Source organism: Haliaeetus leucocephalus, unplaced genomic scaffold (assembly GCF_000737465.1).
Source record: "Haliaeetus leucocephalus isolate CR32 unplaced genomic scaffold, Haliaeetus_leucocephalus-4.0 Scaffold932, whole genome shotgun sequence".
Classification (NCBI taxonomy): Eukaryota; Metazoa; Chordata; class Aves; order Accipitriformes; family Accipitridae; genus Haliaeetus; species Haliaeetus leucocephalus.
The window spans coordinates 9,510,752-9,537,835 of NW_010973368.1; the positions used below are offsets into that span (position 1 = coordinate 9,510,752).

Consider the following 27,084-nt stretch of genomic DNA (forward strand, 5'->3'; position numbering starts at 1 on the left):
GGATACTGTGGAACAGTAACTCAAGAAAACATTAGAACATGTGGGACTTCTACCCCAGAAAAAGGCAAGGACAGTAGACTTCATACTTTGCTATTCAGACCGACAGTGGAGAGAGTTTCAGTTTACCTACTATCTTACCATAGCAGATGGATGGGCTATGTAGTACTTTAAACAATTCTTATGTACGAAGTTGTGAAAGTGAGCAACAGTGCACAACACTTACGAGGTCATGTTTCCATTCACGTAGTTTTGGTTCAGGATCCGAGCCCAGCAGCCTGCACCTACTTCATCATTGAAAGTACTGTAATCTTCCGAAGACCACAGTTTCTTCTTCGTTAATAAGGCGTTTGGCACTGTTTTTGTTCCAGGATAGTGAGCCCTACACAATATTTTAAAAAGAAAGAGCACTTAACACAAAAAGAAAAATCAAAGCCTGGAAGTACATACACCAGCAACGATTCACCTCCTCCAAACTGAAAATTAAAAACAAACTGTCTCTGGAATAATACTAATGGAATAGAACAAAATGGAATGAGAGCAAGCTGTAATGTTCCATAGCTTATTGTATTTGCATCAGCAGAAGATTATTTCTTCTGATACTGGACAAATTCAAACACAACAAAGAAAGCCTACAGAGGGTGGAAGAAAGGACAGGCAGCCTGGGAGGAATACAGAGAAGCTGTCTGAGCAGTCAGGGATCAAGTTAGGAAAGGCAAAACCCTGACAGAATTAAATCTGGCCACAGACATCAAGGACAACAAGAAAAGCTTCTATAGGTACGTCACTGATAAAAGGAAGACTAGGGAAAATGCAGGCCCTCACCAGAAGGAAACGAGAGACCTGGTTACCCAGGACATGGAGAAGGCTGAGGTACTCAATGACTTTTTGCCTCAGTCTTCACTGGTGAGTGCTCCAGCCACACTGCCCAAGTCACAGAAGGCAAAGGCAGGGACTGGGAGAATGAATAACCCCCCATGGTAGGAGAAGATCAGGTTCGAGACCATCTAAGGAACCCAAAGGTGCACAAGTTCATGGGACCTGATGAGATGTATCTGAGAGTCCTGAGGGAACTGGCAGATGAAGTGGCTAAGCCACTATCCATCATACTTGAGAAGTCGTGGCAGTCCAGGGAAGTTCCCACTGACTGGAAAAGGGGAAACATAACCCCCAACTTTATAAAGAAGAAAAAAGGAAGACCCAGGGAACTACAGGCCAGTCAGTCTCACCTCTGTGCCTGGCAAGATCATGGAGCAGATCTTCCCAGAAACTTTGCTAAAGCACATGGAAAATAAGGAAGTGACTGGTGACAGCCAACATGGCTTCACTAAGGGCAAATCGTGCCTGATAAATTTGGTGGCTTTCTACGACACGGTTACAGCATTGGTGGATAAAGGAAGAGCGACTGACATCATGTGACTGGACTTGTGCAAAGCATTTGATACCGTCCCACACAACGTCCTTGTCTCTATAAATTGGAGACATGGATTTGACGGATGGACCACTCGGTGGACAAAGAATTGGCTGGGTGGTCGCACTCAAAGAGCTGTGGTCAACGGCTCAGTGTCCAAGTGAGACCAGTGACGAGTAGCATTCCTTGGGGGTCAGTATTGGGACTGGCACTGTTTAACATCTTTGTCAGCCACATGGACAGTAGGATTGAGTGCACCCTCAGCAAGTTTGCCAATGACACCAAGCTGTGTGGTGCGGTCAACGTGCTGGAGGGAAGGGATGCCATCCAGAGGGACCCTGACAGACTTGAGAGGTGAGCCCATGCAAACCTCATGAAGTTCAACACGGCCAAATGCAAGGTCCTGCACATGGGTTGGGGCAATCCCAAGCACAAATACAGGCTGGGCGATGAGTGGACTGAGAGCAGCCCTTCGGAGAGGGACTTGAGGGCATTGGCTGACAAGAAGCTAAACGTGACCCAGCAATGTGTGCTTGCAGCCCAGAAAGCCAATTGCATTCTGGGCTGCATCAAATGAAGTATGACCAGCAGGTCAAGGGAGGTCATTCTCCCCCTCTACTCCGCTCTCGTGAGACCCCACCTGGAGTACTGCATCCACCTCTGGGGCCCCCAATGTAAGAAGGACATGGACCCGTTGGAGCAAGTCCAGAGGAGGGCCATGAAGATGATCAGGGGGCTGGAGCACCTCCCCTGAGGATAGGCTGAGAGTGCTGAGGTTTTTCAGCCTGGAGAAGAGAAGGCTCCACGAAGACCTTATAGCAGCCTTCCAGTACCTAAAGGGGCCTACAAGAAAGCCAGAGAGGGACTTTTTACAAGGGCATGGAGAGATAGGATGAGGGGTAATGGCTTTAAACTGAAAGAGAGTAGATTTAGATTAGATGCAAGGAAGAAGTTCTCTACTGTGAGGGTAGTGAGACACTGCCACAGGTTGCCCAGAGCAGCTGTGGATGCCCCATCCCTGGAAGTGTTCAAGGCCAGGTTGGATGGGGCTCTGAGCAACCTGGTCTAGTGGAAGGTGTCCCTGCCCATGGCAGGGGGGTTGAAACTAGATGATCTTCAAGGTCCCTTCCAGCCCAAACCATTCTATGATGCTACAATACATGCCAGCATATAAGTAAACCTTGCTTTAAATATATAATGCAATTTCTGCAGCTTGCTAAAGCAAAGCTTTATCCTGAAATTGAGCTTGAAGATTTTCATAACCGTAATATGCTAAATAGAGAATATACATGTTACTTTGTACCATCTTAAATAGAACCATAAGTTCATACAGTAAGATAAAGTACTAAGCATTATTCTAAGAACTTAACTGCATGAATGTCTTAGCACCTAAACATGAACTTGGCTAGTTTTGCACACCTTCTTAATAAACTCAGGTTTCAAAAAGGCATGCTAGTTGGACTAGAAAAGTTACGGAGCTGTAAAGTGAAAATAGTTGAAAAATATAATGAAAGCTAATTTTCTTTCCAAGATTTTCCTTCGTGTGAGGAGAGATGCTTTCTCTCAAATGAAGACTATTGATTATACTTACAACATTGATTCACTGTGCCAACTTAGCCTGACTGAAATAAAACCTTTCAAATCACTTGCAGAAAACAGGGTCATGATTTTCCCCTCACTTAGCACACTCAGTGAACACACTAAATAGCTTCATTTTAGTGTATGTATCAGCACTGGGAAGGAAGGCATAAATATTTCCTTTACTACTAGCCTGAAACTTGACAAGTTGATAAATTTGTGACAGGGACACAAGAAATACCAGTTTTTCTAGGCTGACTTGGTGGGGTTTTTTTCCATTATTTCCCCCCTACTGGACAAGCAACCATCTCCTAGTGTTGTAGTCCTTCACACATAGCTTCACTAATGATAACGTAACAGACAGTAGAAATTTTAGCTACAACCCTCTCTGCTGTACAGATTACTGTGTATTTCCCTTTTTGCTTGGAAACACAAGTATTACCTTAATACCAAGAAAAGGTTTTTGTAACGGCATGAAGTATGTAGCTTGCAAAGACAAGGCAAAGAAGGAATAATTTGTATTTCTACATTCCATATCCTGAAGAGCTGTTTCTTAAATATTAAGAGTCAACATCCTTGCCGAATACAAGCTGTACTTTACAAAAAGAAAAAAAAGGGGGGGGTGGGGATGAGGGGGTGTTATAGAGAGCCTTACATAAGATTACACAGAACAAGATCGATAGAGCTCTGATTTCCTGCACTAAAACAGAGGGTCACCTTTATTTGCATAAGAAGGAAGAAAAATAATTCTATGTAAAGACACTAAAGCCATTGAAATAAATTGGAAAAAATAGGGATGATAAACAGGATTAAAGTTACAGGGAGAACAAGCAGGTTCTAGATGCAGACTCCTTCAGTGTATCTTTATTGGCAGCTTTGCTCCACTTAAAGCCCACACCCTTAAAATATTCTCATTTTGACCCATTGATATGCAATCAGATAAAACAGCTTCACCACCAGTTGAGAAATTAATCATTTTTCTCTGCTCTATAGATGCAATTTCTATTACTGTTAATGAACACAATTTACATTGTATTTGCTTTTCACTTACATGGCTGTTAACCAAGGAGTTTTGTTTTACTTTCATTAATATAAACATTAGTCCTTAAAAAGTAGGACATGACTAAGGAGTGTGTAACTCGTATTCCACATGATAACTAACTTATTTTTTTAAAAAGTACACCAATCCTTTTTTTTTTTTAAGCTTTTAATAGCACTGTAGAATGTATACTTTAAGAGCCACCCAAATGCACAAAATAAACATTTGCTATCAGATTACAGTGAAGGCTTTCACAACCACTGTGTGCTGGACTTGTTGAACTCTATGTGATTTATATTTAAAGAAACACTAGATCATGCTACAGCCCTCTTTTAGACATCTTGTGCCACTCTACAGCCTCAACAACTAACGCAAGGTGCGCAGCAAAGGACAAGAGATTAGCTGTGTCCAGAACAGCATGCTCTGCTCCTTCAGTAGTGAAAACAATCTTTTTACTGCACTGGAAATGAAAACTCCTACAAAGGAATGACTACACTCCAATCACTCTCAGGAAATAATTGGTCCACTCAAGGACCACTACCATTTGGAAAGACTTGAGTATCCTGATTAATGTTTCAGGAAAAACCACAGACTCCTAAACACCTACCCTTCTTACTGCCTGAAATGAACTGGAGCAGAGCTTATGCATCATTCTTATAGATGTGATGCTTCAGGAGAAGCAGTGGGATTTTGGATTCTCTGCTCAAAAGAGCAGAGTCAGTAACACTGTAACAGAAGGCCGTTGCAAAGAGAGAGGAAAAAGTGATATATATCATGAAAGGGGGAAAAAGAATGGATCTTGGCAGAGAAAAGGTAATGAAAGGAATAGTAGGAACAAAATTATAACAAAAGTGACACAGGTTTAAACCTCTTATTACTGAGAAGAGTTTACCAACAGCTATTACTATCAGTGTCTGAATTTCTTCAAACCACTGCCAGTTACTAAAAAAGTATTGTCGTTGTTCCCTCCTTCTTTCAATCTCACTAGAACCAGCAGATGGTTGGTTCATCATCAGGGCCTCTAGCTGTTAGAGTGGTAACAAAGTATTTTTGAAATATTAACTATTATGAGATTAAGTATGTTTTATACAGCAGATGATGAAGCAGTAACTCCAATGGGAAAAATAATTCACAGTTACCTGTGTAGGGTAGCTAAACTAAATCAGATATATTAAGAAAGTAACATTAATTAAGAAAAGCTCTGCTACTTATGGATTGTAAATACTGCTTTGCACAACTTCCCACAGTGACTCCATCTGGATAACTTAGTTAAAAAAAAAAACAAAGAAGTTTGTGTTATTTTTTGTTTTGCACATAGCAATGGCCCAAAGGGGAGGAAAGGGAAAATCAGGATAGAAATAGCAGGGTTTTCCACCATTTTTCTCTCATGCATCAGTATAAGGCTGTAGAAATTAAATAAATCTTTAAAAAGATCAGCCTATATAATACCATGACTACAATGAATGAAGCTTTGCAGAAAACCGCTACCTATGAAAAGCTCAAAATCTAGTTCTCAAAAACATCTCTAGAAAACAGAAATCGTCAGCTAACAACACTGTCTTTCCTATTTCTCATTCTGTATCAGCACACAAGCCTGAGAGGGACTTGGGGCAGTTTGAATTCCCACTCCTACAGGCACCACATCATGATTCCATCATGCAGTAATGTCACAACATCATCTTGTTTTTCTTAGGTTGTTAACTTGGGTGTAATTAGGTCTAAAAAATTTCTTTAAAAGGCTTGGTTTTCAGTGACACGTTCAGCCAAATGTGTGTTTTGAACAGATCTGGTTAAGAACACTGATGCTTCTAACCAGAAAGACTGAATTGTCACCTAATGGCATACTAAATTTATATTAGGTGAAAGTAAAAGCTGTTACTCCTAAACTTACTGACACTTTCTAAACACTTCCTATTTTCTTTCAATTAACAGTAGTGGCAGGGGTGGGGTTTCAACAGGTAGAGTCAGAATAACTTGGTCTCTAACTGTATAGCATGCAAAAACCTAACTGGTTTAACTGTGTTACAAACAAGTAGGACATCTAAAGTACTCCTAAATAGCCCTGGAATTTGCAAGCCCATCCTTGAAAAATACTGTTTTCAAGAGCTACAGTGTAATTTAAATGTGTTCAAAGTAGGAGTAATACTTGTTTATAATTCATCATATTTCATTTCACTGGTAAAATTGATGCAACCATAATAGCTCTGAAAAGCTGTTTGGAAATATCACATTATAAAGACCTTTGGTGACCTGGGTCATTCCTGTGTGGGTGAACATCTATTCAATAGTTTTACAGTGTGTCTTCAGGGCTCCCTCTAATTTCTAGCCATTACAACATCTTGCAGATGAAGCCTAGACACAAATAGTGCAAAATGAAACAAAGCAGCAGCTTTAACTAGTCTCCCATCCAGCTTGTCTGATGAGACACCTCACAGATCACAAATTATGTTACCAAGTCCAAAATTGATTTTATGTACATCCATGTAAAATCCTGGCTATCTGAAATACTTTCAATAGTTTCAAATAAAAAAGAAAGCCAACAATTTTTTTTAAAAGCTAAATGATGAGATGTACACTACTAAATGTCCAGCAGCCAACTGATCATCCATTACACAGGGAGTATTTCATCTCCCTGTTAATATTGAATCAGGGTAGGGACATAAAACTTACACTTGAAAAGAGTTAAGCAACTACAGCTTACTGAGATAGTGTAAAAACAGTTGAGCTTCAGGAACTGACTCTGGGTGCATACTTGTAGCTCCAAAAAAACAGAAACAAAGCATGCTTACTACATTGGGATCATGGTAATTACAGTGGGTTTTCATCTGGTCCGAGTAAGTTCACAATTGCTTTCACTTCTTGATCAGCACAAGATCCAAGACTCCACTTGCAAAAATACTGTCAGGGTACTTTTTGTTGTTCAGAATGGGGGGAGGCATTGACTGGGGGAAGGGGGGGCACTGACTGCCTGTTACATTTGGAGGGAAAGCCTTCATTTCTACACCTCCTGTGGGTCAGATATATAAAGATGAATGAAAAACAGTCAAGTTGAAGCAAGCAACAGCCACATTTGAAGCATGTGATTGGGTCAGGCAAGTTTATGGAACCTACTAATTAAAATTTAGAGCTACTGTAAAAAGAAAAGTTAATGAGCAAGTCTTACACACGTATCCATTCAGCAGACAAGTCAGTAACCAATCTCAGATTTAGTCTACTACTTTTGCAAAATATTAGCATCATATGATGAAACCCAGAACAGGAAAAACAAGTCAGCTGGTTGCATGCTTTCCAAACACAACCTTCCCATCAAAACAAAATGGGAACTAAGAATCAAGACATTATTGTAACCAAAATTCATTTCTGGATCACACCCATTTCTGTAACAGACCAGTGGAAGTCAGTAATACAAGGCTGTATACAAAGCTGTAAAGATAAAGCACTTTTTGCATACCAAATACAGGAACCAAAACAACCCTCAGAATAAACAGGGCTGTCCAAAAAAACTCCAATTCATCAAAAGTGCAACAATAGCCCATAGGAATCTTCCACATGATAGGAGATTCATGATTCAATTAAAGGGTTGAAGCTGTCACTAGGACAACAGCCCATGTGATTTGATGTGGGTTCATAGGAAAGATTATAGTATCAATCCTTTCATTGCAGGTAAGAGTATAGAGAAGTAAAGCTTTGGCTGTGCTAGTTACAAATAAGCAAGATGAAGACAAACTATGAACAAACCACCAAGAAAGAAAAACAGAGAGAACCCCCTACCCAATCACATCGACCACTCCATGGAGCTCAGAGTCAAGCAGCAAGACAAAGGAAATGGGCTCCCACAGTCTATCGCTGGCTATGATCCTCACCTGCTGCAGACCGTGCTTATCCAACGTGTATCTCAACAGCTTTGGGAAAAAAAAGAAAAAAAAAAAAAAAAGGAGAGCAAAGAACAGAGAGAAGGGACAAATAAAAAAAATGTTTTTCAAATTGCCAAAAAAGTGTATTGGGAAAGGAAGAATCTTCTTCAGCACTATTTGAACTTATTCCAAAACTAAATCATGTTCCAGTTCTTGTTTTTACAACTTGGACAACAACTGCTACACCAAACAAAATGTAATAGATTGTCAAGCACAAAGTGCCTTCAAAGAAAGACACCTTCTTTCTCTACCATGCCAAACCACAACGTACATGACAAAAGGAAAAATTTAAGACATTTGTTTCTTATTTTCTTACACACACAAAACCGCAGATAAAGACAAAGCATATCATATTTCGTGCAAGATACTCTATTCGCAAGCCAGCCACTTAGATGTTACAATGTTGAGGGTTAGGCCACAATGACGACACACAGGGCAAGGACAACTGAATTATAACTTACAAACCTTGTGAAAGCACAGTAAACATTTAATTAAGAAAAGGAGGTGATTCTCCCTATTCTCCCTGCTCATCAACTATTTCAGTTTAACAGAGAAGCAACACAAATGAGATCAGCTCTTCCTAAACACAACCAACACAAGAAACAAGAGAAACCCCAGACACATACACACCTTATTACACAACTGCATAGTAGTCCCTAGAGACATTTTAAGGCCTTCAAAGTCAATGAAACAAACCTAAAATGTCACGTAAGACCGAGTCTAACAATGTAGTTTCTTGAAGTCCAAAGGTTCCCTAAAGAGCATTTGCTGTACTTGTCAATTCAAATAACATCAAATGCCTACCTACCTTCAAATCACTCTGTATATTTCTACCATATATAATCTTCTCTAACAGAACACTATCTGCAGCAAACAGTGCTGCAAGACTTTTTTTTTCCACCGATCAGAATCTGAACTAGCTTATGTGCAGTCTGACAGTAGCCTGAAACCTCAAGATTTCCTGCCCCAAAGTCTTAAGAACCTTGCCTGAAGACAATGTAGTACTACAATGTAGTATTACTTCTGCATCGTATTTTCCCATTACATCTTGCATTAGAATAAGGCAGTATTTGGTTTGCAGACTTAACATACACACAAAGGCTAAAGTATTTAGTGATTAGGAGAGGTCCCTGATGACTAGAGAAAAACAGTTTTAATGCCTGTCTTCAAGAAGGAGGATCTGAGAAACTACAGGCCCATCAATCTAGCCTCAGTCCCCAGGAAGGTTACAGAGCAAGTCTTCCTGGAAGCCATTTCCAAGCATAAGAAGGATAGGAGGATGACTGGGAATGGCAGCATGGATTTACTAAGGGCAAATCATGCCTGATAAACATGGTTGCTTTCTACAACAAGATGACTACCTGTGTGGGCAAGGTGAAATCAGTGGATATCATATGCCTTGACTTTAGCAAAGTCTCCCACCAAGGTGGATAGAAAAGTCCAACCAGGGTGCAGTTGGCTAGCCATGTCCCCATATGCTGATATTAGGGCCAATACTGTTTGATGTCTTCAATAAAACTCGGGAAGTTCACATTTTGCTTTGCTTGCACACACAGCTTTTGTTTTCCCTATTAAGCTATCTTTATCTCAACCCACACTTTTTCCTCACTTTCACCCTTCTGATTCTCCCCCCCCATCCCATTGACAGGGAGTGAATGAATGGCTGTGTGGGGCTGAGCTGCCTACCAGGGTTAATCCACAACAACAATTATATGTTGAAAAGGAGGGCTGTTATTTAGAAGGAACTAACAGACTGGAAAAAACAGGCTGACAGGAACCTCGTCAAGTTCAACAGATGCAAACACAAAGTCCTGTACCTGGGACAGAATAACCCTTTGCAACAGTACAGGCTGTGGACTGATGAAAAATTCAGTTAGGTTTAAGAACTTAAAAAAAAAAAGAAGAGTGTGAGTATGGTCAAACACGTGGAATATGTTGCCCAATGGGGTTATGAAGATATCAAAGCTGAACAAGCCTCAGCACCATGATCTAATTGCACCCGCTTGATGCGGGGGGGGGGGGGGGGGGGGGGGGTTCAACCAGATGTCCTCCAGAGGTCCTGTGCAAACCAGGTTAGTCAATAATTCTGACTAATTACAGAAATAATTTTACCTAATCCCCAGAAATAAGAAAAAAAAAAAGACAAGGCTGTCCTACCAGTAATATCTATTGGTTTAAATTGAGACAAATGTTACAACTTAAGATCAGTTACATAAATCCAAAATAAAGTTTCTAGCCTGTGCTTTTAACTATGCAATACAAAAATCCTGTCTAAAACAATGGCAAAAGCAGCATGGTCCAAAATCATAAAATAAGTTCATAAGACAGTATTTTCTATAATTAATCTTTATTCTTCTACCAGCTTAGCATAGTCTTAGACAAGTCAATTCATCCTTCTCTCTTACAGCTAATGTTTTCTACCTCAGAGAGAGCAAACAACAGTGAACTGAACTTGTTCTTCCTATTGCACTGAGAAAGCACTCCTGGATCATAAGACTGATGATTCCTCTAAAGCTGCAACCATATTAACTATGAAAATCAACAGAACAAGAACCAGTTACTTAAAAGCCATAGTAATTGACAAATAGCTCTTAAATACATCCCCCATGTTCTTTGTCCATTAAAACTTACCATGTTTATTGTTTTTAAATGACAGACACTAGGAGACAGGAAAAAAAGATAAATTGAAATGGCAGCAATTATTTCTGCTATTTGATCATTGTATTAGAAAAGATGCATGCTGCATCAACTAGAAATAAAATATGATTTGTTCTGTCTGGTAAATACCGACAAAGGCAGATTTTTTTCCACCACCCAACATACAATTACTGTCCACTAATAATGACTTACAAGTCAAAGATAACTTAAATAATTGAGAACTATGGAAAAACATTTTCAATTTGTCTACTTCTAGATAAACATCAGAAAAAAAAGACTGTGGAATATATTCAAGTCTAATTGTGTATTGGCATATAGGCCTTTAAGAAAGGACTTGCCAAATAGAGCTATGGGTTCTGTAGGCTTTATTAAATACAGCAAACAAAATCCATGCCTAACACAGAAGATGTAGTACTGAGTCATAATACATCCTGGGAGAAAAGCAATATGAATATATACTATACAAACACAGAAATAGCACCCATCAAAATAACACAGGAAGACAAGTGAAGATGGTCTTGCAAACAAAATAAGGAAGCATAACATAACAGTTTAAGACTTGAGCTAACTATATTACAATTTTTTTTTCATTTTCAAGCACTTTATGAATACCAGGTAAGTAATTTGATTTAGTAGCAGATAAAGGCTTTTTTCTTTTCTTCTTCTAATGAAATTCCTGTTTTCAATGGCAATTGCTGCAACTCATTGGTACGAAATGATGGAAAGCAGTTATGTTCAGAAGACCACTCCTTTAACCAATGAAATTGAAACACACTGAATGATAACAGCTTAGTAGCCTTCGTTCTAATGAGAAAATATAAAGTCCTCCATCTTTTAAAACATAAGCCAGCAGACCAAATATGGAGGGGAAAAAACGGACATAGAAACTTTACCTTAAATCTACCTTACATATGCTTCAGATTGCAAATGGTATTTTAGGCAGGGATAAAGCTCATGGGGAGCAATGGTATCAAGGTAAAAGTCACCTGATGCGAAAAGGAAAGGAAAGGAAAAAAAGAAAATTAAAGGAAACACAAAGAAAGGGAAAGGTCAGTTACTTTTTGTGGATGGATGTCAAAGCTATAATTTCAATTATCTTGATAATTTCTAAATAAAACAATATAAATTTAATCCCAGGTTTCCATTCCAAAATGGAAGAACTAAGAAAAAGTCACAGAGAGGGTTATACTTGAAAAGAGATTACAGAACAATGTACAGGAAAGGATTTCTGAGAAAACAATTTAGGACTATTTAGGAAAACAGATTGACTAGTAGATTTTGCAAACAACTAGACACAGTTATCTAAGAGACATACAGATACAGTGTACTTTCAGCAACTTTCTGAACCTGAGCATTTGAATGACAGACACCTAAATACCGTTATTGTTCTCTAGGTCAGCAAGAACTCTGTTTGGTAGTTGGTGCCTTAAAGTCAGCATGGGCTGAAAAACATGGTGTTCTCATTTTGTACTAACCTTAATTTCTTAATAGGTAACAACACTACTGCACAGGAAATAGTCTCCTAACTCTTCATTTTTTCTGATCAGCAGGGCTGGGGGAGTTGGAGAAAAATCTGTATGACATTCAAGAAAAAACTCTGACAAAAAGAACTTTCATCTTAAAAAAACCAACTAAAACATGTCCGTGGTCCTAAAGGCTACAAACAAAAACAGGCACTCCTAGCCTTGATTCTGTCAAACTCTAAGAAATATGAACCATACACACTCAGTTCATTCATTCTGCAAGTTTCATTGGCATGGAAATCATAACTAAAACATTTCCTAATGTGCTATAACTTGCTGAGGTGCAAATCTTGCCTAACTTAAAGTTATATGTTTTTAAACCAAATGAGTTACTCAATGCTGGCATTATAATTGGTATTTCTCAAGCAGCCACTTCCAGGTGATCAGTGTTACAAGTTCAACACATAAGCAGGGATCTTATAAAAAACCTGCTTAACTGACTTGCTATAACCTTTGAACCATGCATTAGTTTAAACAATTATAAGCATATCACACCCCCTTACATATAGATGAGGATAAATGGTACACTAGTGACCACAAGCACTTTCTTATCAGAGTAAGGTTAACAACAGAGGTAAGCAAGTTAACAGATGTAACACAAGTGAACAATTTATACACATATAGGTCATTTCCACCAGGAATGTGCTATAATTTTTAAAACTATTTATAGTTTTGAGAAATCTGAGATTATAAAGAAAGCAAGGGCAGCTATTATTCTATTACCAAGTCAGTTGATAGAAGCAAGGTAGTAAAAAAGTGTATTATGGAGCGAGAGTGCAGGCAAACAATCAAGTTGCCACTTGCCAGAACTACAACAGTGGGCATTCCTAGCTGCTAAAATTGAGATAGGTTGTATTAGTTTGTTTTTAAACTTTGGATGCTTGTTTTTACTCCTACTTTACTATCTGTGTATGTGCTTCTAACACTCTCTGTTATCAGATATAAGGAACAAATAGAAACTCCTAGCTTTAGAACATGACCAGAAAAATATCAAGCAAAGCATATGTAACAGGGAATGCTGCAATCATGGGAAGTCCAAGGGTTGTAAGTTCCAGTGTGAAAGTTCAAGTTCACCTGAAGTTAGAACTGACTGCAGACCAAGAATTCAGTCCTAAGGTTTTTCTGACTTTGAAGATGCACATGCAGATTAGCTATAAGTCTCCTGTCATTCGCTAATGCTAAGATAAGAAGCCTAGAACAGAGCTCCTAACTGAACACTTGAAAGAAATGATGGAAGAGCAATAAGGCTACCTTACACATGTACTAAACTGAAAGAAGATAGGAAGACAGGAAAGAGTAATCAGTTATCACTGTACATGAATGGCTAGGAAGTATGAAATAAGAATATATGAATTCTCAAAATGAAGACTGACTTACAGAAATGAAACAATAAGCAATGTGTAAAACTCCTCCCTTCTCCCACACTTACCCAACTACCTCAACAGCATCATTAAGATAGGGATCAACTATCATCTCCTTTGAAATGTTCCAATCTCCATCCGCAGCGATGATGCCAATGTTCCTTAGACCCAGTCTGTCCAAAGATTGTCGAAGTACCTTAGTAACAGATAACACCACTTAAAGGACAGCCTTCATCAACCAGACAATGTGAAGATTTAAGACTGAAAATAATTTAAGAACTGTAGGAGTTGGTGGAAGCTTTTGTCTTCAGACCAAGATGGGTAAGAAAAGTTCTCACTTCTCAAAGGAGAGCCATAATGACAACTAAGACAAAGTTAATGATAAGTATTTTTAACACTGAAGGGTTATCCATGACATTCAGATAGCCATTACACAAAAATGGGCTTCTCATCACTTGGATTACTTTTGACACCCCATGTGCATACAGGTACTCTACTCGGACACTCTCAACTTAGTGATTCCATCCACTGCATGCATGTAATTCATTATGATAAATCCATTACTCATAAGTAAAGTCAGTCACGTTAAGTTGATCTGAAAATGATGACTGGCTGGAATGTGGAAGTGGACATACCTCCACAAGTGATCAGAAGTGAAAGTTAACCTGATCCCAAAAAAAGTATATTGAGAAAACAGGAATTGAAGTTTTAAAATGCAAAAGACCTTGTAACCACGCAGGTCTCTATAGGAACAGAAATCTTTGCCAAACATCTGTCTTTTTCAAGTGAAGAGCACCTAAGCATTCTTTTCACAGGCTATTTTACTGAACAAAAAAAAGATCCTTGATGTTGTGTCTGATATTTAAGTTTACCCATTACTTGGCTCTCATAATGTCTCGCTAATTTTCAAGAACATAATGCATAAAACTGGAATTGCATATTTACAACAAAGCTGAGGGCAGTCAACTTTGAATTCAAACATCCAGCAGAAGAGAATTCCTGTTCTGTCTTTCCAGCTTCTCCTTACTATTTCACTGTCAAAGATGATAAACCTCTCACATCTGCCTGTGGAACTTCTTAGACAAAATACACCCAGGCAAAATATAAGCAGCTCTAACAGCTAAGAATGAACCAAGGGCTGATGTTATACAAGCATGTTTTATATGAACACTCATATTTAAAAAAAAAAAAATTTAAAAAAGCATTTTCAGCAGCTTCCACATACAGTTGCATCTGAAAAAGGACATCAGTCCACAGTCTAAAATCCTTTTTTCAATCTTGGATATAAAGGAATGATGTACTATGTGCTGTATGTATGCATGCATGCATATATACATAAGAAAGTTTTTTCCAACCATTTGAAGATCAGTAAGCATGAATCCTTAAATAATTTCTTGTAATAGCCCTCCAGCAATGTGAAGGAGAACAATAAGCATTTCTATTTTGACGTGTAGTCAAATTAGGACACAAAGCGAAGTCCAAGTGTTGGTGACAATGAAAGCCTAGATCTAAAAGACAAAAAACTTACTAAGAAGAAAAGTAGCAATGAAACTCTGTTGAACTGCTTGAAGCCTTTGAAGCATAAAGTTTACCACAAGAAAAATTCATAATGGTAAAAATACTTACAGTAAGGTCCTTGCAGTTTAAAGCTTTCTAGCTAGATAGATATTTGGAAAAACTGCCTAACCATAGAGATAGTTCAGAAGAACAAAATTACTAGAAAGATTGCAGAACTTCCATGTTGAAACGTAAGTACCAAGGAGACAGAACCGTAGACACTCAAAATACACTCCATAACAACATATGCAGAATGGTTCCCCCACAGCCAGTATTAAATTTTATATACAGATACTCCTTAAAGTTTAGGGTTAGTTTAAGATGACCATATTTAAAAATATAATTGGAAGAATAGGATCTTCTTGAATAAGAATTTATAAGCAATAGAATCATAATTTCTTTTTTCATTTTTTCTGCTTAATAAGAAACATAACTAGTGTCTTCGTGGATGAACTAACTAAAATAACTTCTTACAAGTAAAAATTTAGCAAGATAACTAAGAGCCTATGTCATGTATTTGTCAGACATTACAGAAAATGTTTGGTGTACATTGGCACACTTCAGTAACTAGACCTTTTTCAAAATGGCGGACTGCAAATAGAACTATTGTGCTGATTAGAGAATAGATACACTATGCAGTGTCACGTGGCAAGAGAATGAATGGTAAAACCGGTGTTAAATAAAAAGCCTTGTATCAATTAATGTACAGTGGAGGGAAGGCTGACAACTTTTCAACGAATACTTGCGTGATTTTAAGATCAAATTTTAAACAAAACATTTAGCTCTAGAAGCCAAAAGCTTAGTCCCAATTCAACAGCATTTAAAAAGCTAACAAGTAGAATGCCACACCTACACTCGACTGTTCTCCACATTCATTCTCCCCACATTAGAAAGCCAAGACAAACAGATGAGAAAGCCTCCAGGTGACATGACATAGGACTGAGCAAAATAGAATGTTTCTATTTCTTACAAGACATACAAAAAGCCAGAAAATCAGTTTTAAAAAAAGAGCCAATCAGTGATATAGGGAAATAAAATGAGTATTTTATTTATATTAAGATCGGCCTTCTCTCTCTGATGAATCTTTTTACAAAGGGTTCAGTCTCACAGGTATTCCAAGCAACATAACATCTAGTCAGTGAAGAGATAAACTTGCAGCTCAAAAAAAAAAACAAACCCCACCAAAACAAACCAAACAAAAAACCTCGCTATTTATCTTCCACCTTCTTTGCACTGTTTTATTCCAGCCTGCAAGCGTTTTCAGTTCTGTTTGGTTTTGTTTCTACAACATACACACTGAACAACTAGAGATTTCTACTTGAAGCCCACACATAGAAACTCTTTCCCCTCCTCCTCTACCAGCATAAATGACCTATGATTAGGATTATCCTTTAGGAGACTACTAGTATCCTTAGTGATTTCTCCATCAGCCTATACCAGATTAGTGAACCACTTTTATTTTTGAAAAAGAAAAGCCTGGAACCCACACTGCCTGAGGCTAAATATAACAGAAAATTTCTAGTTCCTGGGGGGGGGTAATAAAAAGAACACCCTATGAACTCGTTTCCCAGCTTTAAAAACAGTTAGGCTGTGTTTTGTGCTGAGCACACATTGGGATGGGATATTTTAAGAGGATTCTAAGCACACCCACTGAACAAGTTTACACAGGGATTTAAGAGCTTCACTAGCAAAATCTGAAGCATCTCCACCAGAGTTTTGTTACTTAACATGCTGTGGAATAATTGCTGGAGGTGACTTATTGATACCAATCAAAATAAAGGTATGTATGACTAGAGTCACTCAACCTCCACCTAAAAATAAGAAAATAGTATGAAAGGGCTGAAGACAGGAGGAATGCTAGGGAAGATACCATCGTAGACAAGTGGGGAGGACATCGCTGACTTCCAGGATCAGTCGACAGGCTGAACCTCTCCTTCCTCCCATATGGACGCCTACTGGGTAACATTCAAACCCTCGGTTATACTGAGTGCTTCCCCAGGAAACTGAGAAATCTCTGTAGAGTTTTTCCATAATGTAGCACACTTGTAGTCAACTGTACTATTCATATTCTTGGCATTTGCACATGCTTTGCAGACAATGTATTTATCACCGGCAATCCAAAAGAACCTGCTCTCCTGCTTTAATAAACTGTACTGTTCATTAAAATCTAGCCGTGATAGTTTGTCGAACACAACCCAACTTCTTAAGTCTGGCCGTGATAGTTCATTGAACGCAACTAGATTGAAAGTATATTGCGCTATTTGTGCACCCGTAATCGTGGTAGTTCAATATATACTGAATGCAACCGTACAGTGTTGAATTGGGCATCACTCAGAATCTAAGCCTAGCTTCCCCCAGCCCCTCTGATATCTGAGGATAAGCTGGAACCCAAGGGGGTTTATCTTCTGCCAAACTCCTTTACACTTTAGTGCAACACATGCCCAAAGAAATGACACCTTGACATAGATGCCAAGATACACTGCTGTGTCACACTTCAGTGTATTTGTGTTTTCTCTGGAAAGGATTTTGTAAGTCACCCAAAAACTCTAGTGCCAAACCTCTGTGCCCAAAAAGAACTAATGGCCTAGCAGCCTACAAAAGTGAGAGTCTAGAAAATACCTTTAATGAAATTAGTCGTGAGTATACATAACAGAATTTGGTCTAAGATGTGTTGAGACTTGGAAACTAAGTTACTGTGGTGGCAGTGGATCTGGTAAATCAGTTTTAAATACATGGTTGATTAACATATTTGTTAACAAGAAACCCATAAAGCTGGATATAAAGTATTCCTCTTTGTACAAGGTATACAACCAGCAACAAGCTTTCTGCCAATGCTTCCTGCCCTCCCTCAGTCAAAGCACTGCACAAATCATAGGAAACAGCTATAAGGGTATTCATCTAATTCTACATTCTAGGAGATATAATTTTAAAAAAGAAATGTTTTATAGGAGATCATTCTCAGTTTTCAGGAGTAGGCAGAATTTTATATATGCCAGCCTCATGCAAGATACTTAAAAGTTACCTTTTTCCTCTTATTGCAATGTCAATTTTAATTGTTGTAAGCAATTTCCTGTATCATTCTACTAAAACTAATCACTGAACAAAATAACTATAGAAGCTGCCAAGGACAAATGATGTGACTAACCTCATCCAGTGTACACAAACTGTTAGAATTGAAACTTTTCTAATAGCAACTAATTGACTAATTTTAAGCAGATAGGATCAAATCCCTGCTGAGTTCTGAAAAAAAAAAAAAAAAAATCAGCAGTTTTTCTATACACTCAATTTACCTCATTTGCTTTTAAGAAGAGGTAATGCTACTGCTTCTTAGCCTCAAAGCAGCAACAAGAAATGAACAAACCAGAAGCTTGTACTTCACATTCCACTTCAAGATAACATAATAAACAGAAGTGAGTTTTCAAAGAAGAGCAAGGGAGCAGCAAGGGCTGGCAGCAGTGAGAGATGTTAGAGATATCTCAAGATTGGTTAAGTGAAATACTGTGTATTTGATGATGAATTTAATGCTGAATTTGTATGATTTCAGTAGCATCAACTGGAGCTTCCATTAAATTGTAGAGGTCCTAAACATTAGCATACACTGACACACTTAAAGTTCGAAGTAACAGACAGACACAAAAAGAAAAAATAATCTGGAGATCTGATCCTGTTAGCATTCCATGCCTGCAACTACAAGAAACAGAGTTCAGTAAGAAAAGTAGTTTCAGGATTACGGTCCCTTCTCTAGGTAAATTCAGAAAAGCTAATTGTTTACATGTGATAACAAAGACAAACATTTCACTTCAGAGAAATAAGAAAAAATACATACCTTAATATATTTGCTACTAAATGCCCTTTCATTCCATATCTATAAAGGAAAAGTAAAAAGCCATTTAGAAAAATCAGGATATGTCAATACATAATGAAAGATTTTTTTATGTATATGTAAGATCATACAATCCATTAATGAACTCCATGGTTTCAGTTTGCTAGAGGAAAGTGCTCTGGTTGGTTTTGTTATCAGGTCTTCAGAGGAGAATTCTGTATGAAAGTTCAAAATAGCAGCTTGTTTATCTGTCTCTAAGGTCTACTTACTGCCTTCTGGCTGAAAAGACCTCTAGAGCTGCTTGAGCTCTACAATGGTAGCAGCGTTACACATGACATTATTACCAATGGGTCTACAGTGAGTTAGAAATCATTGAGAAACACATTGTGGCTTCAAGGTGTGGTCCTAATGAATGGGCCCTGTTGACATACACTGACATAGGAGAGCTAGAATAAGCTACAGATCGAACAACTGCCTACAGTTTTCGGGGGTTATTCAATGACACTGACAGTTCTCTTTCTAATTTACACAGGATTAGATCTATACTTGAGCACAAGAGAGATTCAGCACAGTTTAAGTAAATAGACACAAAATGATCTCATTTCTTTTGCTCTGGATTTTCCATCTTTTATGGAAAGAGTGTTTAAGCTAAACATAGCTCAAAATTCAAAAGCAGGACTGCTGGTCTTCCTTTCTACCAAATACCCTGGCCAATAAAATGCCTAGTCCAAAACCTTCTTACCTTTTTTTCTAATGACAACACGAACACTGTGACTCACATTCCCCAGTAAAGGTAGAAGTATCCCCGGTAGGTGTAGATTACCCAACCATGTACAAGCAGACAGTTTCTTGCAGGTGGGATATGTCCATTTGATTTTGACATTTCTAGATCTTTCGCTAAGTGCTAATATGTGACTTCAGAAATGAGCCAATCAAAAAGTTACTTACTGAAAGGCTCATTTCATCATAAAGCAAATAATTATATATAACATACGCTATAAACCCAAAGAGCAGTAAAGGCTAACAATGTAGAATCAGAACAGCATTAAAATTTTTTTGACAGTTTCTGCACCTTCAGACCTCACTGCTTTCCTGTATTTCAGATTATACCCACAAAGAAATCGGACAATATGCAATGTCACCACAGTGCCTGTAGAAGCAGTAATTCCCTTTTCTTAGAAGTACAGAATTCAGAAGGCCAATCACTGTGAAGTAACAACACAGAAGCCAGACATTACTCAAAAATGTGAAGTGCAGAACTTGCCTCCTGCTCTAAGAGCACAGCAAGGAGAAAAATTAAGAGCAGTTGTTCTCCCTGTCCCCCACTGGAATTGCTGAAGCATCACTGTGTTACCCAAAATGCAAGACTGACACAGCTGAAATAAATCAGCAACAGCAAGGGGGGTGCATTCTAGAGTAGCTATACATCAGATATACCTTCCCACATTACAGCAGAAAGGTGAGACTTCCTTTGAGGCATGGGAACCATAGTTTCAGAAGCTTTGCTCTGGACTACCAAAGTGATTTTCAGCTTTTCTGCAGTTAAACAACTGTCTCATATCAAAACACTTAAAAGTCCAAAATAAGTGTGTCTGTAAGTATAGGACTGATTTTAGAGGAATCTTAGCAACACATTTTCTTAATCAGAAAAAAAAAAGTTGAATCTCAGTCAAATAATGAACTTGAAAAGTGTTTTTCCACACTGCTTCTCTTTCTCATCTCCAAATCACGACATTTTTCTCAGACATTAATTCACTACTTTCATATATTGCACTGTAACACAATACAGTAGTTATAATGTACTGTAACATATGCACCTTTATCTACTATAAATAATACAGTTAAAAATGGAAGAAATTTTAGAGGATTGCTCTTCTGCAAAACAGCGACCATATTTTATGCCAAGAAGTCACATCAGCTGACTTCCACAAACTCTGTCTTACCAGCTAACAAAAAAGAATTAGTTAACTGCTGAAACCCAAGCAGAACAAGCAATGCAGAAAATTACAAGCCCAAGACTCAAATGGATTTCAGAATTCTCACATTCTCTGGTAACTTTGTTCTAGAACTGAGAAGGCAGGAGACTAGCCATTTTACATTGGTTCTGCTTTAATGGACATTACTGCAGGAAGACTGTAAACTAACATATCTTCTGCCTTTCCCCTTGCACCAGAAAAAGCCAAAACTGCAATCACAAAACAATTTATCTTCCCATTCCCCTCCTCCAGTAATCAACAGAGACACCAAGATCTTAGGAATGAAGATAGATAAAATGTACAGGAGATTTTGCTTTACTGACCCCAATATAGTCAATGTCCAAATCATGATACTGTTTAGCTCCTAATATCCAAGAAACAATATAATAAGCAGTGACATCCGGATAGTCATAGGGCCAGTTTTCACCCTTCCCTATCCATGCTGGAAATGTCCAAGGTAATCCTGGAAAGAGAGAAGAAAAACAATAAGATAAGTGGTTGGTCTACATTACTCGGTAAGCTTCAATAGCAAGCTGTAATTTGTTCTACCTAAAATAAAGGAGCAGATATGCACTTCAAATTCACATAGTTCCAGTGAAGACAATGACACATAACTTATTTAACTGGAAAGTATGCTCTAATATAAATTGTGATCAAACATATCAATAGCTGCCTTTTTTTTTTTTTTAAAGCTAGAAAAATTTCATTACTAGAGAACAACTGACTACATACAATCTTTCAATTGTGTGGTATTAGCTCTAAGGTTTAAAATTCCAAAGATTTTATGATAAAAATTTACAAAGTTACAGACAAAGGATCAATACTGAACACCACAAGTTTTTAATCTCCTGAATATGAATTTTAGAAGTGATGATCTGATCATAAAGAGGAAGAAAGATTAGGATCATGAAAAAGCATTTCTAAGTCTTAGCTCTTTACTGGATCTTGTAGTAAACAAGAACAACAAATTAACCTAACCAGATCATGCTGTTTTCAGCTGATTTTTTATAGGCTAATTTAAAGGCAAACCCTCCTTCCTTTGTTGAGAGCTTCATCTGAAGGAAGAGGGAGGTTATTAATAATCACAATTAGTCATACATGGTAAGCCTACTGCTTGTCACTGTGCCTGTCTAATAGAACCTGACTAGCAAATCCTGCACCAAGTCATGCCTTGTGGCTGGATATGGCAAAGCCTGATCCCTGGAAGAGGGGGGGGGATTAGATACTTTTTAATTGATAGATTTTTTACCTTGTTTCATGTGGAATACATTTTCTAAGTGTTTCAATTAAAATCTAGGGTTCAACATTTGTACTGTCACAGCACACACACAACCCATGATCAAACAGGGAGACAGCAAAGTTCTCTTACGACTCAACTAAATAGAGTAAGACAAATCAGAAGACAAGAACTACTATAGTGGGGAGGGGGTGATGGATTTGTAATAAGAACATATAACTGAATTTAGTGCATATAAGACTTACAGATTCATACTTCCTATAAGTTTACTTTATCCCTCCCAATTTTTTTACTCTATTATTCAGAAATTCAGCTCTCATGATAAATCATTTACGTTCATTGCTGTGATACACTCTAAGCATTGTTACTTAATACAAGCAAATTATTAGAGTCATTTCTTATCCTATGCTACTTGTTAAGTAGGACAACATAAGAATGTTGTGCTACTGTAACAAAGTAAAACACAGTTTAAGTGAAACATCAAGGCAAGCTTACCAAATATTAGAGATTCTTCTTTGTCTACTGCAACATCAAAACATCTGCCCATTAAAATTAATATGCTAATTAAGGGTCAGGAAGGTAATTTGGTTAAGGGGGAAAAAAACCATTTAAAACCTAAACCCTGAAGCTATTTACCAATCAGTTTAATTTTGGGGTTCCTCTTTTTAGCTTCTTTCATCAGCCACCATTCATAGCCCCGGAAGTAGTTCTCATCATTTTCATAGTGCATATGGGAGGGTTCAGTACCATCTAGGAAGCAAAGAGACAGGTAGCTCACAATTATCTTCTATGTCATAAGCTGTTACACATTATAAAGTTTTCTGTATTGCTCACTGCCATAATATGCAAACACGTATCTCCAACATGATTCACATGTTCTTTGGTATGTATTTCAAAGCAAAATGAGTAGTGGGAAGGAACATGCAAGACTTGCCACCCTTCATTCTTAGCATATTAACTTAGCATAAATTTTATCATTTTTTATTTTTAAAGGACTATGCCTGCTTTTAACATCAGAATGTGATTAACTGTTGGACATTTTCTATCCCTAGCTATGATAATATTAAATCTATATTCATTATTATCTTGGTCCCAACAACCGCTAGGAAAGTTACAGCATTAGGATCAGCAGGGGGGAACAAAAAAAAAGAACAACCAACAAACTACCACATTTGTCAAAGCAGGCTGTATCTAAACCAAAAACCAAACAAAAGGTTATAGTTTGTTTCTTCTGTGCAAGGCAAGTCCAGGGAGAGAAAAGAAAGGAGCTGCTATGAAGTTTTTCAGTGACAGGAAAGAGATTTTTTTACTTTTATAGTAAAAGATCCAGTTTATCATTTCCATGGTGTTCCATGACTGCAGGAAGTTTTCAGAATCGAAGGCTATGCACTGAATTCCCTCGGACAAAGGTAAACAAACTAGAAAGGTGCAAAAGAATTGGTGTTGCATGGGAAGTCATTACACACAAAAGTCAGTTAATAACTTGTGCACGCAACTGCAACAATTACTTATGCTAAACTACATGCGTAATTGTTCCAGAGGTCTCTTCTGATGAGACTTGGTTTGTTTTTTTTTTTAATGAAGCCTGCTGAAACAGCACATTTTATTACAGAAGATAGGATTGATTTTTTTTTTTAATCTTACTAATGCTTGACTATTTGGAAGTTCTATTTGTCAGAGACATAGAACAATATGATTCCAAACTTAGACCCCTGATCACACCTACTGTCAGACAACGCCAGTCCAGTGATATGCAGCAGCTCATTAAACCGAAGAAACGTAACTGCTGCTGACCAGCTGTCTTCCCATTTTCACGCTTTTAAGACATAAACTACCTAGTCCTAAACAAGTTTTACAGTTTATATTGCAAAACTGGTACTTGAGAAATGCTCTGCAATTCACAAAGCTACTAGAGCTTCCTTAATCTTGCGAGAAAAATAAGACCTTGTTTGCCCTAGAACACAACCTATTGACCATATGATAGTGAGAACTGTCTCCAGAATGTTAGTGTAAATTTCTCTTCTACAAGTTAGCAGACATTGTTCATGTTTTTCTGCAACTTCAATACAACTACAGAATGCATCTCCATGCTTCAGCTAAAGCAACACGTGCAGGATGTGTTACTTACCGCATCACTGCAAAGAGAAGTTAGTTAAGCCCTGCTCATGCAAAATTCATACCTGTTGATTGTCCATCACCTCCAATTTCTACTTTGAGTATATGTAAAGAAGCACCAAAACTTGGCTAGAAAAAAAGAGCGGACAGAAAAACAAACAGAATCCTGCTGTTAACAAGAAGAATGCAATTAAAGTACAATTTTGAGGATGCTAAAAATTCAATACATTTTTTAAACACCTGTTATAGATGCCATGAGAGATTATACAAAATTCTTCTTCAAAAGTAAACTGAGCAAGACAAATAGTACTTATCTTTAGTCAGTTTCACTGACTGGCACCATTAACAACACTTCTCCCCAGCTGTGCACATTTTACATTGCTTACACTCAAGAAAATACTGAAGTGCTCTTGAAGTAGAACATGGGCTACATGAGGAACACAACGGTATTTTTAATGTTGCTAGAAGTCAAGTTTGTTTTCTTTTAAAATGAAATTATTTAAGTTAATATTTCTGTAAGTAATTTATTCTTTGATGTGAATGGTTACACTGCTTACTTGAAAGAGGATACATACAGGTCAGAAATAATCTGCTAACTACAGGTGGAAAGGCAAAAGAGAAAAAAAAACCCACCACACTGGAAAACAAATGGCCATCTAGTTCGCTACCCTCTTCCCCTGGCATCTGACTGGTGCAGCAGAATATAAAATTCAAGCTCATACAGGTGATCCCAATCCCAGTATGTCCTTCCAGCCATTAGTGGCTTAAGAGTTGCTCAAGCCAGAAGTTACAACTAATCATTATTTTAATAAGCACTAATGAGCTGGCCTCCTCCATGAAATTACCCAAGTATAATTTGGGCATACAAAAAAAAAAAAGTTTTAAGATTTGAGAATGCAGTTTGATTAAGAAAATAGGCTGCATAGACAATAGTTTGCTTGGCTTACAAATTTTGGATTTTTTTACTTTGTTTTTAAATAAGAAGCAAATATTCCCAATTTACCATTTCTTTTTCTAACATTTCTCATTTTAAACTTCTAACACATTTGCTCTCCCATCCCTATCATGAAAGTTGACATTAAAAGACAAGGAGAATGAGGCAAGGTATACCCCTCCCAGGTATCTCATGACGGCTTAAGAGATTTTGGTGAAAAAACATGTCAAAAATTATTTGAAAATCATGATCTCTCAGCTAGATTTTCTTTTACCACATGCCTAGTGATTCCTTCAGAAAACTCATATTTGTAACACACAGCTTTGGTCTCCAGAAAACATAGGTTTTGATCCCCCAGTCACACATTATGCCTTACTCTATCCTTTAAAACCAATTCTTTAAACTACACAGTAAATTATTCCCCTCCAGCCATCTGGATTACACTACTTGAAAGTGACATGACATTCTCTTCCAGCACAGTAATTTACAGTGCCAAAAGCAAAACAAGTTATCACTGTCCAGTGTCATAATCTTACCATATATTGAGTTACAGGTTATACTCGCTAACTAAAGCAGCTTACAAACCAGTAACATTCAACCACCTTCTAGAGTAACCGCACTTATACTTGGGACTAGTTTGAAATACATACGCTATTAAAATGATGCAGTCATTATCACATTATGTGAATCTATCTGTGCTCCAAAAAAGTCAAAACTGTCTCAAAGACCCACTTCCTGCAATCACTATGAACAGCTAAACCCCTCATTTTAGCCACAAAAATTATTTAATCCTCATTAAGCCTACACGGATGATGAAAATATGTTGAAAACATTTTTTTTTAAAACATATTGTGAAAACATAAAGGAAATTTCATAATCATTTGAAGAAATAGGCTCCTGAACAACACGCTAGTTGTCAAAAATGACCGCTAAAACTTAAGGTTCTGATAAAAATCAATATTAAAGTAGATGCTTTACAAGATGAGATTTTGTCTAATTTCAGCTAGTACTGAATATACTATAGGAGTTCCAAAATTACACAATAAGAAATTCTGCATGAAATTGGACATTATTGTAGCAGCAAAACCAACTTTACCTTGAACAGATAATCTAAAATCTGGGAGCGATAAGGTTCTTGGTAGTTCACCAGAAGTCTAGATGTGGCCTAAAATGGAAAGAAAACATGAAAATATAAAAACCGAACTTTCAAAACATGTAAGTACATCCCTGTTTGTCAGTCTAGGACCTTCACATAGCTAATAAACCTAGAAAAATAATTATAGCACCAGGAACGCAGCTAAGCCCCTACAAAAACTCTTTTCTAAGCCTTCAATTGTGCATTTCTGGTTTTGCAGATTGCAATCGCCTTGTACTCCAGTTACCTGCAATTTACTGCAAAGAGTCGAGAGAATAGAGAAACAAAGAGATCTCACAGCCTTAGCGCAAGCAAAACACAGCTCCCTCCCAGCACCATTTCACCCGCTACACTGGAATCTCCCCGCTTTGGCTCACTGTAGACCAAAGGCAACGGGAGCTCACGGGCCACACAGGCAGGAGGGCAAGGAAAGCAACTCAGCAGGTCCAAGAGGGCGTAAAAACAGGCAGGATCTCACAGCTCTGCTGGCTGGACCACAGGAAAGCATACGACTGGCTGTTGGCTCCTCCAGCATTTTGAAACTCATAGAGACAAGTAGCTAGGAAGACCCTCTACAGAAAAAAACCACCCTGGCTTAGCTCTCCTCCAGTGGCACCGAGGACGTGGCTGGCCCTCGGCACCCCGAGCAGCCTGATGAGAAAGAGCCATTGCGCAGCTGAGCGGAGGACAGGCACAAAGCAGGGCCCGGCTCCAGCTCTCCTCGCAGCCAGGACTGCCCGCACAGCTCTCCTCAGGGTCTCCAGGACTCCCCCTCAGATCCCCACTCGCGTCCCCCCACGCCCCCCCTCCGGTTCCCCTCACAGTT

At 38.1% G+C, this 27,084-nt stretch overlaps 1 protein-coding gene across 1 annotated transcript in view; it reads right to left on the reverse strand.

Annotated features, from left to right (window-relative positions):
* The window catches only part of GALC (galactosylceramidase), a 41,634-nt gene that overhangs the window by 13,905 nt on the left and 645 nt on the right, over positions 1 to 27,084 (reverse strand). The window contains exons 2-8 of the mRNA XM_010584010.1: positions 26,220 to 26,288; positions 24,255 to 24,318; positions 22,711 to 22,824; positions 21,161 to 21,300; positions 18,865 to 18,903; positions 13,550 to 13,677; positions 224 to 379 (exon numbers count right to left, since the gene is read on the reverse strand). Coding sequence (XP_010582312.1) covers positions 224 to 379; positions 13,550 to 13,677; positions 18,865 to 18,903; positions 21,161 to 21,300; positions 22,711 to 22,824; positions 24,255 to 24,318; positions 26,220 to 26,288 — 710 coding nt within the window. The remainder of the gene's footprint in view (positions 1 to 223; positions 380 to 13,549; positions 13,678 to 18,864; positions 18,904 to 21,160; positions 21,301 to 22,710; positions 22,825 to 24,254; positions 24,319 to 26,219; positions 26,289 to 27,084) is intronic.